The sequence below is a fragment of the Amphibalanus amphitrite genome, unplaced genomic scaffold (assembly GCF_019059575.1).
Source record: "Amphibalanus amphitrite isolate SeventyFive unplaced genomic scaffold, NRLGWU_Aamphi_draft 001600F_arrow, whole genome shotgun sequence".
Lineage (NCBI taxonomy): Eukaryota > Metazoa > Arthropoda > Thecostraca > Balanomorpha > Balanidae > Amphibalanus > Amphibalanus amphitrite.
The window spans coordinates 115,452-131,925 of NW_024883093.1; the positions used below are offsets into that span (position 1 = coordinate 115,452).

The window sequence follows — 16,474 nt, forward strand, 5'->3', positions numbered from 1 at the left end:
ATGTGGTTTTTGGGTACACGAAGAGGAGACTGTAGAGATACAGGATGAGATTTGGGAACTATAGGGGTCACTGTGGGAAGAGTTAAGGTAACGGTATGTAGAGGGTACAGGGAGGACAAAGTACACAGTAAAGAGGATCCAGGAGGGAGCGCTAGAGGGGTGTAGTACGAGCAGGGCACAGGTCAATGGGGTCAAAGGGAGCAGGAGTGAAGTCGAGTAAAGAGAGAGAGAGAGAGAGAGAGATCCCTTAATTGGCAGACTCTAGGTCCATAAACGAGGCATCACTCAGCTAGGGCACCAAGGCCCAATATAACACAATCTCAACTTCCATACAAGCTCTTGGACCATGCTTTCCTTATCAAGGAAGTGTAGGCCAAGTCACTAAAGAATAGTGACAACACAATCCTGTTGGAAGATCGTGCAAGACGTGACACAAAGTTCCACACTGATCTACGATACAGCGCGTCAAAGCCAGGTAAACACTCCTGAACAAACATATTAGACGCACTGCAAAACCTATCGTAGCCAAGAAACATCCTGGCAGCATTATTAAAACACACCTTGAATTTCGTTAGAACAGATGCATGAAATGAGTGCCAAAGGTGCATACAACTGACATTTGAACAGTAGGTAGTATACAGGTACTTCTTAACGGAGTATGAACACATTGCAAATTTTCGACTCAAAGAATTCGCACGACAGCACAAATTACGGTATTGTTGATGAATTTCCATGTCATCAGCCCTGGTGCTTTTGTTAGTAAGCTGAAATCCAAGATACTTGTACGAGTCAACAAACTTTAATTCACTACCACCAAGAGTGACAGACGGTACGTACAGTTCTCGGAAATTCCTAGGAAGAATTGTCATACACACGGTCTTTTTCGTATTGAACTTAATATCATGACCATCTGCATACGTAACACAAAGATCCAGCATTTTCTGTAGTCCATACGTCGAAGGAGAAAGAAGGACCATATCGTCTGCATAATACAGGTGATTTATGCTACCGTGAAAGTGGCACCCAAAACCACATTGTGCGAGAAGCATTGATAAAGGCAGGTACTACAGTAGGAGGGGTAGAGCGATGTACGGGGGCGGGGGGGGGCTCTGTCTGAGTCCAGATTGACCCGGTGACAGTGGGGGGCAGCCGTCGGTACCGGCGGCCAAACACAGCAGGCCATGAGCGGGTCGCCGTCTGCCGCGCCTCGCGACACCGGCGCGCGGCGAGCTGCCAGATGCGCGCTGCCAAATCCACCGCGGCGCGTGCCAAAACATTTATTTTAGAATGTCTCCCCGTTGCCGGAAAGTGTGGCCGCTAAGGTCGCTTGTCGCGTGGCCGACGGTCGGCCGATGACCCTTACTGACCGGACTCCAGTCGCCGCTGCGACCGCTGCTGCCGCTTCGCCATCGTCGTCGCCGTCGGCGGTGCCGGCGGTGGTGGATTTTTTGTCGTCGGTTCAGTCGCAGGACTGACCGTCGCGAGACTCGCCACCTCCCGCCGCCGGTCGCTCCGTGGCCCGCGGCGCCGACATCCCATCTCGTGACCGCGGTGCTCTCTCCATCGTTTGCGACTCAACTGATCGACTCCAACTCCAACTCCAACTCCGACTCCGACTTCGACTCCGACTCCGACTTTGCTAGTGGTAAAGCTCAGCGACGTCTCCCTCGAAGACTGACACGCCGTGTAAGGGTAAAAACCCCGAACGTTCCGCTGTCACCGGAAGAAAGTGTCGTTAACGACGGAGACAACGGTGTCGGCGTCGACGTTTCTTGCGATGAAGCAAAAAACGCTCGGCGCGTGACCGCAACAAGTCTGTCAGAAGACGGTGAGACTTCTCGCGACCGAGATATGCTATAGATCCTTATACTTAAGGCCGTGTTACACTGCCGAATTTTGGCCACGACCCTGTCGCCGAATCACGTCGTGTAGGAAATCGGCGAACAGTCCGCCGACAGAGGCGAACAGTTCGCCGACAGAGCCCGATTTGCAGAAAACGGGTGGGGGCCCCCTAATCGTGCGCGGGTCGAAGCTGATCCATGATTCGGCGAACATCGCGAATGAATGGCGAATCTGTGACGAATAGTCGGCGATACCTTGGCAACAAGTCGGCGCACGCAGCGACATGTCGGCGGCGACTCGGCGACTGTTTGGCGATCATGTTCGTTTATTATAAGTTCGGCGAACGGCCACGAAATTTTCATTTTTCATGAAATATTCGTGGCGGTCGTGACGAACCGTAAAACTCGCGCGGTAGACACCGACTGGTCTGCGAAATGCCAAGACCGTGGAAGAAAGATCCCGAATCGGTCCGCGACATAGGATGACTTGCATATTCGTGCACATTCGCGTATCAAAATTCGGCAGTGTAACAAGGGCTTTAATAGTGCCTGTATTGATGACGAGCAATTCATACAGCATTAGATAATACGGGCAATTGTAGGCAGCTGTGCTGTTTTGGAACTAGATGCGGCAAAGATATAATTAGAAAATGGCAGGATCTGTACCAGTATCACATAATGTTGCGACTGGAATTGCATAGTGCTAGTGCCGGTACTGGGAGCTGGATCAAATCCAGCCTCTCGGTACTGAGATTTTAATGCTCTGCAAAAGCAGCTACGGGAAAGCCTCAAGTTTAATTAATTTAGGGATAATGAAAGCCTTAAAAGTCCATTTTATCTTACATATATTTGAAAATATGAGCAAATTTTTAGATAACAAACAACGGGTATGTTAGAAGTTGCTAGAAGTTCCTAGGTGTGGTAACATTTTATTTTCGTTTTTTTTTTAAGCGGCTAACTTATTTGTCAGAAGGAGTGTAAGCGTTTTGTTTTGAGACATTTGAACGTTTTATTTCATTCAGGTGATATCAATGATAAACATGTCTGGCGGAGCATTTCTGTGAAGTGCTAACACTTTTATCGAATTACTAAATTTTGCTACCATTTTGACCACTTTTCGCCAGTTTTACCCTACATTTACCCCTAAACTGACCTTTGCCCTACGCATCGTCCACAGAGGACAGACTGACGCGTAGTGCAAACTGCAAGACACAGGCACTCCTTGTAAATACTACCTAGCATGTACAGCAAGATAACTACTATGGACTTTTGACCTAATCGAGAGCTGAGCAGCTACTAAAACGATCGCAGCTACAACGGTAACTAGTTAATAGTCCAAAGATGTAGTTTATTTTGATACAGTATGGAGTGCTAGAATGTACAGGGTGGACCAAAAAGGACGGAAACATTTTAAACTCGTACAAAACATGTATCATTGCATGCATGTGACTGGGAATGATACCAAACAAGAGTACATTTCGTGGAAATTCATAATGGCATCACTCTCATATGCTTTCTCTCGTTTTCAGTCTTTCACAGCAGATGTTCGAAGTGACCACCTTCGCGAGACAGGCACAGAGCGACCAGCCTGGCTGCTGACACGATAGCCCGCTTGTATGGCTCACACAGCCTTGCTGATCGCTCTCTTCAGTTCAGAGGCTTTCTGGACCTTCTTTGTAGACCTAGCCCTTGAGATGACCCCACAGTAAAACATCCATAGGGCCTAGGGGTCAGGTCGGATGAGCAGGTAGGCCAGTTCCGACTGGCACCGCGGGATATCAGCCGGTCACCGAAGTGGTTTTCGATGCACTTGAGCGATGTTTTTGCGATGTGAGGAGGCGCACCGTCTTGCTGGAACCACATAAGGTCTATGATGAGGCTGCCATGCTTCGTTTGAACTCTCTCTCAGAACTTCCTCAGCGCCGCCTGGTATGCGCTGTTGGTTGACGGTCACGGTGTCGCCGCTCCCTTCCTCGAACCAAAGAGGACCCACGATTCCTTTTCCGCTGAGGGCACACCATTTCGGCGACCTTGCTGCTGTGCAGTGACTTCTTTATCATCTCATCTCAAGGGCCAGGTCTACAAGGAAGGTCTCTGTGACCTGAAGAGAGCGATCACCAAGACTGTGTGAGCCATACCAGCGAACATGTGTCGTCGGGCTATCGCGTCAGCCACCAGACCGGCCGCTCCGTGCCTGTCTCGCGAAGGCGGTCTCTTCGAACATTTGCTGTGAGAGACTGAAAACGAGAGAAAGCAGATGAGAGTGATGCCGTTATGAATTTCCACGAAATGTACTCTCGTTTGGTACCATTTCCAGTCACATGCATACAATAATGCATGTTTTATGCGAGTTCAAAATGTTTCCATCCTTTTTGGTCCACCCTGTAGTAGTTTTGTATATGACTCAAAACTATCAGCATTTTGACTATCAAGTAGTACCTAGCTTGCGGTATCTATTCTTATGTCTGCATGTGGTCATGCTGCTTTAGCATCATGTTGCTGACGAGACTTGATGTCCTCAGTGGTCATAATTTTTAGCAAGCGGCATCCTAGCAGCTTACAATTTTTCAACTGATGGTGTCCTAGCTGACGGCGACCTACTGTTAACCCGCGAGTTGCTGGGGGGGGGGGGGCGTTAAACGCCCCCACTTTTTTCGCCGGGCCATAGCATAAAAACGGCGCGCCGCAGGCGCGCCAAATTTTTGGTACCTGTAGGGAATTGATTGAAGTTTATTGTGACAAAGTTTCAAAAAAATCGGTCGGAAAATTTTTGAGATACCGAGGTTTTAGTGACGTCATGATTTCTGAGTTTTCGACCAAAAACGGCATATGTTCAAAAAATCATATAAAATCACAGAATAGACATACAGACATGCCGTAAACGCCATTAGACTGCCAATACCATGGTCAATCAAATGGCTATCTTCGATTATTGATTATCGTTCCGCATTTTCCGAAATCTTGAACTGAATCTTGGCAATTTTTCGTGACTCCTTCACGACCATGATACATGAATTTCTTAAATTGAACTTTTTGAGTCAAACACGTACACATATGATAAAATGAATGTCACCATCGTGTTCTACGCCCCAAATTACCTATAAAACATGTGTCACAGGCTGCGAATATCAGTTTTGATTTTCGGGGATATGTGCCTACCCGGTTGACCTGACCTTGACCCTGACCTATGCTTGACTGACCCCTATATGGAGCTGACACTCTTGTAGGCCTTATAAGATGGATTGTGCACCGTTTTGACAGAGTTTATGACGAGAGGCGCCCATTGCCAAGTCCAGTAGTCCATGCTACTGAAAGCCCGATTTCAGGTGTTTGACCTGACCTTGACCCGACCTGTGACCTCAAAATTCAACTTTAAAGTACTCATCTGAAGCGTCTCGTCGCGCTCTTTCGTTTGCCGCCACGTGCGTTTCGCTGCGCCTATTGGTTCTCGAGTTATCGGCTGGGGGCGTTTAACGCCCCCCCCCCCCAGCAAACGGTGGGTGGCGAAATACCCCAGCAACTGCCGGGTTAACGCCAGACCCCTTGAGACCCTAATTTTTCGCGATTACTTTTAAATGCGTGAAGGAATTTCAACCAAGCTCAGGACATGGCCGTTTCAAGACAGGCCGAAACTTTTACAATTTAGATATTTTATCGCCATTTCAATATTTCAGGCACTTGTCATTGACTCGTAATGTTAAATTTCGAGCAAGATTTTCATCCGGTGTGTAGAGGCTATCACCAGTCAGTCTGTGATACGTTATGACGTCACAGCTAAGCCCCGCCTCTGTGGTCTTGGCCTGCGGCGGTTTCGGGCCGGCGCGCGGTCACTCTCGCTGTGGCGGGGAGCGGGGACGGGCGACGGTCGAGCGGTGCCGAAAGCCGGCGGAGTTGTGCCTAGCGTCTTGGCTGACAGTGCCCAGAGTGCGACATGATGACTAAGGAGTCATAAATGCTCAATGCGCATTGCTTCTACAATGCTGATATGTTCGCTGATATATTTTTTTTTATAAGCTGCAAATGACGGGCAGATGGCATATAACTGACATAAGGTTAGGAAATATTCACCTGTATTTAAAGCCTATGGCGTTGCAGATAATGCGATAATGGGATGTCGGATGTCACCAAGTAGCTGCCGATTTGTACATCGCTATGCAACCATCGAACAACGCAATAATAAGTTAATTGCCTGAGCTTCACATCATACGGCTCGCTCGTATTTCAAACAGATACCCTACATCGAAAATCGTATTTGTTAGGAATCGTTAACGTTTGTTCGAAGCACGACTGAGTAGTAGGTTGAGGAGTGATGGTCCTCTTGGTCCTATATACAAGAGTCAACAAGAGCCTAACATTTACTTGACCGTCTGCTGCAATTGACTCATAGCACGTGAAGCGTCAGCGAAATTCATAGTCCTTCACAGATGGCAGGGGTGTCGTTTGTACAGAGGTCGCTGATGGGCACGGGTCAATGCCGCAGTCGTGGGCGGAGCCTAATGTCATATGACGTAGAAAGCCTCTATCCAGGATGGAAAAACAGTTAACATTACGAGTCAATGACAGTGCCTGAACTATTGAAATGGCGATAAAATATCTAAATTGTAAAAGTTTCGGCCTGTCTTGAAACGGCCATGTCCTGAGCTTGGTTGAAATTCCTTCACGCATTTAAAAGTAATCGCGAAAAATTAGGGTCTCAAGGGGTCTGGCGTTAACAGTAGTTATATTATCCCTGCAGCTGAAGCTTGTGGTAGTTGGACTCCTGCAATTGACCATAAACCCATACTTTGCTAGCCCTTTAGGTTCAACATTTTATATCCACTTCTGACCGCGTTTGGTGTTCCCAGTCGATGGTGACGCCTCGCTGCACTCAGAGTCGGACCCCCGCTATCGAGGCGGACACATCCCTTCTCGAACGTTCCGTCTGCTGCAGGCCGCTACCGGGGAGACTGGACCGGGTACGTGACCTTTCGTGACCCCAACCCGGACCTAGGCATGGTGACTGCAGTCCAGTTCGATGATTGAGTGTAAACGAGGTAAAACATACTAAGTAGGTCAGAATGTCAAACATTGCGTGCTTTCTGTTATCTGCCTTCCGAATATCTTAAGCTCATTAAAACATGCTTTTTTATATTTCAAATTTGATGTATTTTAAACATAAACTATGAATGATATTTAATGTCGGAATACAAATAATGAATAAATGGTGAGTACAAAATTAAAACGTAGTGAAATATAGACCAGAGAACACTGCGGTAGTGTTCTGCTGTCGGCGCGCGGAAATCGTGTGCTCGTTTTTTGGCACCCAGCCGCCTGAGCCGCGTGGAATGCTGACCGCAGCAATTCCTCAGACGGGAGATTTGACCGCTCAGACGAGCCGTGTCGAACGACTGCCAGGCCAGAGCGCTGCCGTCTTCCGTGTTTTGTTCCGTGAATTGATGTGAGGCTGTACTCGATGTTGGTGGGTCTTGGGCTTCATAGGATGTACTTTGTTCACAGGATGTACTTTTAGTTGGAGACTCGTTAGAAAAGATCTTTAATCAATTATGATGAGCTTAGAATGCGATTGCCCCTGCTCCTCGTTCTTATGTGCCTATGTATTGTGCACAGTTTCAGTTTTACTCAGACGAACTTCGGCGAAAGGAAATTGCCATGCTACTCCAGACCAGTAAACTAGCAAGATCACCATGTCCGGCTTGTTTTCCCAGTTGCAGGCGGCAGAGTCCACGCTGAAAGGATCGGAGGGCCCGGACCCGCCAGGGCTGTGCTCATCAACATGAGGTCTGGCAGACCAGGTGAGCTGGCAACGCTGAACCATTCCGTCGGCGGGAGAATTGGGGTTTCGAGCCGTGGAGAGGTCAGCCGTGGCCTCTGACAAGTTGCAATGCGCAATTTCGATAAGTTAACAACCTGCCATTAGCTGAAGGGCCACAATGAAATTGAGCCGCTCTGACCCCAATGAGTGGAGCAATGTAGGCTGAGCTTACCCATCCCATTTTCATGCGTGGGACTGGACCCATTTTTATGTCTGGCGATTCTTCCCGGCGCAAATTCTATGGCAGAGAGCAAAAGGATATATTCGTAAATTTTAAGTTTCTATTCTTTTTTCACAGGCACAGGAATCGGCAGTCCGGCGGCGCGCAGTCCTCTATCTGGGGCGCCTCTAACGACGAGAAAGTATGTGCCGACCACCGGTACACGCACCTTCAGAGGCTCAACTTCGACCTCCGAACAGCTCGGTGGGTATACGGTATAACAGCAGTATAAAGTGGCGTAGAATCAGTTGGATAGGTTACGTAGAATATTCTGGTACTTAGGCATTAGAGTAAAATCAGCCTGATATGCTGCTTACATAAAACCAGCCCGGGAGAGGACGCTGAGCAAGCGTGGTAAGTTGTGAGGAATAGTTCCGGTAAGTGGAGTAGACTGTCGAATAGATGACGTGGAATAAAAACTGGTAAGGGTTAGAATCAATTTAGTTCACAGGGTAGAATTAGTCGGTTAGGTTAATTGTGGGGAGAAATCTTCCAGCAAGTGGCGTAGAGTAAAAAAAATCGATAGGTGCCGTCTGCGCCGGACTGACGTGGTAAGTCCAGGCATCGCTTTTGGCTAGACTTTAAGAGGTAAGACGTCTACCTCTTTACTGTTCTGCTCTGCTGGCTGAATGCTGTCAATTTAGGCACCTCCCTTCAACTGACTGAGTCACTCATATTGGTAGTACTTTATGTCGATGGGAGTAAAATCTACGATTTACGCAAGGAGCGTATTACCTACCATCCCTTATTTTTTCTACCGGGTTGTTATGCGCTATTGTGGTATTGTGGTGGATGCCTATGTTTTGTCGTCATCACCCGGTTCAATATTTGTTTATTTTTAATTTCTACTATTTCACTGTCTGTACGTCATGGTGTGCACTTAACCCGGCGGCCGCTGGGCCTCCGCGCCACCCGCCGGCCGCTGGGGGGGGGCATATAGTTGCCCCCCTTTACTTCTGCGACGATATCGTCGCAACACGAAGAGATAGAGAAGCGAAACTTTGCACACATTTTCCTGAATATCTAGCCGAGGTTGTGTCCAAATTTGGTGTCGATCCCATTTGAAATGACGTCACAGTGACGTCATAAGTGAAATTATAGATTTGCGACTCTCATATCCCTCACGATACATCAGATATATGGGACCGAATATAAAGGGTCGATTATTGGTCAGAAACTAGATGGAAGTGTAGTTAGATGTTTTAGGATGACAGCAGGTGCTGTCTAGTTCATTTACAGTTGAGTTTCATGCTCAGCGTCATCGGAAACGGTCCATAACGGAAAACGACAAAACTTTATGACGTCACTGTGACGTCATCTTAGGTGCTACAACCACCAAACTTTCCTCAAACATTGCCTAGGTATTCACTTGAAGCTATGCCAAGTTTCACGTTCGTAGCTCATCAGGTTTCGGAGATATTTCACAAAACGTAAAGGGGGGGCAACTTTATGCCCCCCCCCCCAGCGGCTCGTGGGTTAACGTTAGCCATTTTAAATATGATAATGGCTCTGGCTGATCGCTGCCGCTTTTAATAACTTTCAATTAACCTTTGCGCAGTGCCTATTTCTTTTGGTTTAGCTAAGTTCGCTGTTTAGATATCATTCCGTAAGTCAAACTGCTATTTCTCAGGCATGCACAGGTCTATCTCTCTCTCTCTCTCTCTCTCTCTCTCCGCGCTGCCGCTGTATGTATGCTACCTTTTTGCCTCTTTCCATAGAGCTTGCTCGCCTGGGGCTGCCGTCGGTTACATCACCAGTCTGCCGACGCACGACGCGCGCCTCTCTACTGCTACTGCCGTCTGAATCCAGCTCTAGCATCGTCGCCGAGAATCCCACATCTACTTCAAATCATCCCACTTCTGCCACCAAGAGCGTCACCGCCGCAACCAGCGTCACGCCGACACGCGCCGGCCGGCCCGCCTCGTGCCGACTGTCGCGTCTTCTCAGCGATCTCAGCACCCCTAGCGGACGCACGCCGAGTCTGAGTAGCGTGTTCAGTGGCGCCAGCTGCAGCAGTGGCTTCGCGAGCGGAAGCAGCGGCTTTGCCAGTGGCGGAAGCTCTAAGGCCACCTCTGAGGCGTCGGATTGTGAGCTGTCCCTTGATGGGGATTGTGATTCGGAGCCTGGCCAGGCTTCGGTCACCGAACAATCCAGAGTCTCCAGTGGTCATCACGCGCGGGAGGAGAAAGACGGGTCACGTCTGACGCCTGCGCTCAAACGAGGATCGGATTCCAGTGATGATACTGTGGTCGAACGGCGGCCGCAGCCGCGCGCGGCCAGTCCTGGTCGCCTGGCTGCTCGCGACGCTCGAGACTCATCCAAGAAATCTCCCTCAAGAGCTGATGCCAGATCTCCCGCCAGGTCGGTGGAGAGGTCGCTCAGCAGATCACCTGCAGTGTCCAGTGTAAAGTCGTTTTCAAAGCGGGAAGAAAATTCGGGATCATTAAAGTCCACAGAAAGATCGCTGACCAGGTCGTCAGCAAGTCCGCGTTTGGAGTCGCCAGTCAGACCTGATTCCAAAACTACAACGCGATCTCATGTAGACGCATCTCCAAGTCTGTCTGAACCGTCAACCAAGAAATCTAGTTCCAAATCAGGGAAGGTTGCATATAAGTCCTCAGACAAAGCGTCAAATAAATATGTTCAGCCCTCGATCCTCACGAAATCAAGTCCTAGACCGGAGAAAGTGGACTCCGAATCAGAATCAGAAGAACCGGAGACCGAACAAGAGACCTCGAAAAAAGACCTGTCTCCCAGAGGCAAACGACACGGGAGACGAAGTTCCAAATCACCTCAGATTATTCCGAAAGAAACCGTTCCCGATAAATCCACCTCCGCAGGGCCAGCTCCCCCAGAAAAGAAGGCTGTGGATGAATCCTGTGAGCCCACAGACAGCATCTGGCCCGAGCTGGCGAAAGAGGCTGGAGCAAACGACGGGGAACATCTCTTCGGAGCTAACCGCGAGAGATTGTTTGACGCGTGGCTGGCGAACCTCGAGAAGCGGAACCGGTGGCTGGTCGAAGGGCAGCTTACGGTCCTGCCACCATCGGCATCCGACCCTCCGCCAGGGGGTGGGAGTGATATGGGAGTGGCAACAGGGGAAAGTGACAGTACGAGTGGCCAAAGTGGATGTGCGGGTGACCAAGGGAGCACCTGCGCGCAAGGGAAGAGTGTTGATACCGCAGCCAATGAAGGTACCAGTCCGAGTGATGTGATGGTGTCAAAATCTGCGACGCGCAAGAAGGATGAGGTTGGGGAATCAGAGCAGGGGAAGATGTCTTGCGTTGGGAAGGACGGTGATAAAGCTCTGAAGGGTGCTGAGCGCGAAGAAAAGCCGGCTCGGTCGAGTGGAGTCGTTACCAAACAGATTGAACTTGAAAACGGCACCAAAGTCGAAGTGAAAATGCGGAAAAAGAAAGTGAAGCAAGACAAAGACGGTACGGGACATAAAAGTGTGGCAGCCAAAGTAGCAAAATTCCAATCACGCCAGAGCTTGCCAGTTGTTACTGAGCAGAGCAAACCAAAGGTCGTTGGTGCCACTATGAAAAATGGCACTACCACACAGCTCAACCCCAAAAGTTCCACTAGTTCAATCTCCAAAAAGGTCGAGGGTCCTGTCATTGAAGGGAAGCTAACAGTGGCGCTTCGAAAGACGTCTCCGAAAGAGCCGGTTGTGGACAACTCGCAGACACTAAAACGGAACACAATCCATCTACCGAACCTCGCCAAGGGGAGACCCGAAGTGCCTGACCCAGTCGAGGGCAAACCGAAGCCAGAGCCTCCCAGACGGGGTCACGTCACCTTCAAGTCGGCGCTGCGGTTTTTCCAAGAGACAGTCGGCTCGGATCCCGAACCGTCCGTGGAGTCTACCCCAGAACGCACTATGCGACCCGTCAGTTGTGCTGCCGCGCTTGGGAACGTAACCACGAGTTGTGAAGATGAAGTTCGTGTCGCTGGCAGTGGCCCTGTGGCGGAGGCTAGTCCCGTGCCGCCACCTCGCCGCCGCAATGCGGGACGAGGTCAGCGTACGTCAGTTTCTCCGCTACCGTCGACGTCGTCGCCCTCGGTTCCGCCGACTTCTCAGCCTCCCTCACCTCCTCAAACGTCACCGCCACCGCCACCACCACCTCCTCCACCTCCGCCTCCACCGCCTCCAGCGCAGCCATCAGCGACATCTAAGGTGTCCAGCCCATCCTCATCGAGTCGCGCCAGCCCTGCCACTCAGAGGAGGGACAAGAAAGCGAGCGGTGCAACGAGCACATCACCGCGTCTACCGGAAAGGGGCAGACCCTCGGCAGCGGCCTCATCACCTAGGGCTCCGCCTCCTTCAGGAATGGACTCTGTTCTGGCGGAGCTGAAGAACTCCCAGCGGAATCGTCTGACGGCAATCGAAGGAGGTCGAGTTCCCCGCATCGCGTGTAAGGACACAGTCCTGAGTGAGCTTCAGGGCGTGCAGGAGGGTCGACTGGAGCGACCGAACCGACCGACGGCGGCGCCATCACGGCTCTTCCGTCGACTTCAGTGCGAGTTTAACGACAATTCTTCGCCGGACGAGTCCACTTGCACCGTCGAGGGGAAGTCACATGGCGAGGGCGAATCCACTGAAGTGGAGGGGAGGTCGATGACTGATAGCGGGATCTCCTCCAAGAACAGTCTCTCGACCGAATCGGGATTCTCTGAAGATGAGCCGACGTAGAGTTCTCAGTTCTCGTTGCGAAAATACGCCATTATCCACGGGTGCGCTCCCTTTGTTTAGGAGCTTTTTGTTTTGTTTTATGGCTCCGTTGCCTCGAACGGAACCGGTGATCTTATGTGTTAACTGTAGACATGTCAGCTATGTGCTAGTGATTTCGTGTCTTCTGGGAAGTTATGTTGTTAAGTTCAGACCGCTGGTGACTGCCTCAATGCTTGTACTGCCTCTGCGAAGCCTGCGTTTGGCTTTGTTCCTCCTTTCGTTTGAAGTCTCTTTGCAAGTAGCAAAGAAGCACTAATGCAATGTTTGCAAGTGTGGCCTGCCTAAAGAGCTTTGCTCCCTTGGCTTCCTGTCACCTATTTATTACTTTCCTTTCCTTAACACGCTGTATTTTTGTATAAAGCCTGCAACTGATCTGTGTTTGAAATGGCGGAATGATTAGGAGAACGAGCGACTGAGACGTCAAACTGTAGAGGCAAATGATGGGATTTCTAGTGGCCATTTTGATGAGCATAAAATACTAGAAAAGAAGTTGACACGATGATACTACATGAGACGCTTTAGCACACGACGAAGTATACAACAGACTATTGCAGCAGCCAGCAACAATACGATTTGTTCATAGACCACAAGAATCAGCTCCGAAAGTGCGAATGTAGCCAGGAGCTGATACCAGCACTTCAGTTGACAGATACCGCTTCAACGATAAGCACGTCAGTCACATGGCACTTGGAGCGTAAAAGTCGTAAACGGCGTTTCAAACCACTCGCGCTTCATCACCGGCTTACCGATGCGGCGCTGGGACCACTGGAACTACTTCAAAGCGGGCGTAATATGACGATGGCGCCGCACACCGACAAATAAACGAGCCACAACGTTTTTAAATTTATGCAGAAACTCCTTCTCGAGAGAGAGTGTCACCTGCGATGGTCCGGCCGAAGCCAGTAGATAAAGTGAGCGACACAAAATTCACGTAACATTACATAAAACATTGAGTGCATTAGTTCATGGTGGGGAATGTGTTACAGTTACTGCATAAAAACGGCTGATGGAATCATGAGCACTAGGGTATACTTTTAATTCATACATGAACATTACTACATGCGCTTGCTCTAAAGCTGAAAATACAACAATAAAATCGGCTACAGCCTTCATTATCAAAGGTCGCCTCGATGCAGTAGTTACAGACCTACCCACAGAGACAGTTTAGAACGGAGAGATGCATAAGTACCTCCTCAGAATAAAAAAGAAAAAAAAACGGCACAAAATGCGGTGCGACGTAGCGAGAAACGGCAAATGACGGCGTGTTCTCAACAAATTATGCCCTAAGTACCTACGCTACTATTTTTTTTCGCAGAGCTCATGAAACGACGTCACCAGAGATCATCGAAGCTCAAACTATGTGGTTCGGGGTTCCAAAGCGATGCCAACAATAGCCTTAGCCAAGAGGGAAATTAAAAATGAGCCAATGGCTCAATTCAAGGTTCAAATATTGCGAACTACTTGGTGCAATTAAAGGCGATGGCGTGACCAGAATGGGTTATGTTGCACAGTTCATTATTTAGTAGGTATAACCCCGCCCGTGGCCCACGCAAGAGCGGCGCCTCGATAGTAACATATCGATGCGGGGATGGGAGGGGGAGGGGAGTGGGGCGTAAACAGGTAATTACACGCTCTAATTTGGCTCCAGGGCTATGTACGCTCGTACATACTGCGTAGCAACCAAGCACTTTTTATACAGCATCATACAACATCTTTAGAATTTTATTCCATTTCGTAGCGAATGCCCGGAAAATACACGGTGTAAAAAATAGGGCGATAAAATAGTTCATTATTTTCCCATGCTTTCTTATTCATTTTTTTTTTAAGCTCGCACCGCACGGCTTCTTAGCCCACGCTAGTTGAAAACTTCGCCGACAGATGGCGGGGCGTGTAGCGCCTGCATCTATACTGTACCGCCGTACCTGCGCGCTGCGCGGCGCAGCCTACCTATCAGTATCAGTCACGGCAAAGCGGACGGGGAGGGACAGTCCGCTCTGCCGTGTTGCTCTTCTAGAGTGGTGATGCTTACAATCGAGCATCCCCCACATCGAGGTGCGGAGGGAGGGGGCGGGGTAACGCAGCTCCTGGTCCGCGTGTAGCGGCATTCGGTTATCGGCGTTTGAAAATGCATCAAACATCATTGCTGTAGCAGGTACAGTCCACAGCAGAAGTAATGTGTGGTTTCAGTCATGGGTATGTTCTGCTTCTGAAGCCTAGGAACGATTAGCCAGACTGCAACGAGACTTTAAATGTAGCTTACATGTATCTTCACCCTTGCAGCTACAACTTTATCTATTGACATCTTCTTTTCAATCTCGCATTTAAAAATCGTCGGTTAAAGCCATCCGTTGAGATTGGTAAAACCACACATTACTTTAGCGGTGGGCTGTACATACTTTGAGCATTATCTAGGTCAGGTAAAATTAACGCCACACGATCGGGTTGCTCTGTAAGAAAGGTTCACGAGGTCACTAAAGTGACGCCATTTATCTGTTTCAGAGTCGTGACAGACGACAGATGAGCATCATGAAAACAAGAAGGCGATTTTGTAAATGCAAACTCAATCAGCAGTTCGTGACAGCTTGTGCATAGTTATTCGGTTTGACTCAAGCTGATATCAGTTTGTCTGAACAGCTCAGCATTAGAGAAAGGCCAGTTTGTCTTTTTTCTTTGCATCGTGTAATCACACGCAGGAAATTTCGATAAAATTCATGAAAAGTTGCAGTGTTGCGCGCTACTCACGTGTTGTGTGTTTGTTTCGTTCTGTTCTGATGTATGTGAGATTGGACGTATGTATGTTCGCATATATATGACTGTAAGTTGTGCCAAAGGCAGCACTGAGCACCGATAACAAACTGCTGTTATGTTCCGAAAGGCGAAAATTTTGCACTGCTTCGACTTTTTAACGGGTGTGATCATGCATATATCCTACCTGTTCGGACTGTTAGTTTAATGAACATAAACAAGTAAACTCGAATTGCAGCATTAAGTTATACCCGTACTGCTCTGTTTGGGGGGTATTTTCCAATAAACGAAATTGTTCAGCTCTGTTCTCAGCTCATTGAACCTGTTGACGTTAAAAAGATGCCAGCGCAAGCTTATTGCATTGCAATAATTTGGTAAATGGCGGTGAAATATAGCCGCATGTGGCTATTGTACGCATATCAATGTTGGAAATGCTTGAAATGCACGGGGCGCCACTACGCAAGTCGAGAGTAGAAGCTCACACTTACCTACAGGCAGTTCGAATGCGCCTTCTCGACTTTTGGCACGCGGCACGAATGTCTCTCTCATAATAAGCAGTGGATACCAACGACATTTTCAGTTCTCTCTTATTTTAAACGTGACGGAAAACGTAAAGCTATCCTCCGCCTTTGACAAGAGTTACTTGCAGTCGCAAAAACAAAGGGATATTTATCCAATGCCCCCGCCACCAAAGTGCGACGGTTAACCATACATGCGTAGCCTGTCCACCGACTAAGATCCATCTCAGCGAAGGTACGCAAGCAAAGGTAACCGACGGAGCCGCATATGGCTGTTGTACGCATATCAATGTTGGAAATGCTTGAAAAAAAGAAAATCCTTCTTATTGTAATTGCCACACCATTTGGTAAGCCCGGCTTTCTGCACGGGGCGCCGAGGGACGAGAGTAGAACCTCACACTTACCTATAGGCAGGTCGGATGCGCTTTCTCGAATTTTCACAAATTTGTCTCTCATAATAAGTAGCGGATACCAACAGTTTTCAGTTCTCTCTTATTTTAAACCTGACAGAAAACGTAACGCTATCCGGCGCCTTTGACAGGAGTTACTTGCAGTCGCAAAAACAAAGGGATATTTATCCAATGCCCCCACCACCAAAGTGCG

At 48.9% G+C, this 16,474-nt stretch overlaps 1 protein-coding gene across 7 annotated transcripts in view; it reads left to right on the forward strand.

Annotated features, from left to right (window-relative positions):
• Positions 1-15,652, forward strand: part of LOC122374083 (mucin-5AC-like) — a 65,989-nt gene extending 50,337 nt beyond the window's left edge. For 2 of the 7 annotated variants that reach the window (XM_043352626.1, XM_043352622.1), the window contains exons 7-10: positions 6,686-6,796; positions 7,547-7,633; positions 7,952-8,077; positions 9,592-12,980. In XM_043352626.1, the coding sequence (XP_043208561.1) occupies positions 6,686-6,796; positions 7,547-7,633; positions 7,952-8,077; positions 9,592-12,569 (3,302 nt within the window). In that variant the 3' untranslated portion in view covers positions 12,570-12,980. Of the gene's footprint in view, positions 1-1,328; positions 1,829-3,018; positions 3,161-6,685; positions 6,797-7,546; positions 7,634-7,951; positions 8,078-9,591; positions 12,981-15,107 lie in introns of those variants that run through there. The other 5 variants (XR_006255154.1, XR_006255153.1, XM_043352627.1 and 2 more) reach the window with 5 other exon arrangements.
• The last annotated feature ends 822 nt before the right edge of the window (positions 15,653-16,474 follow it).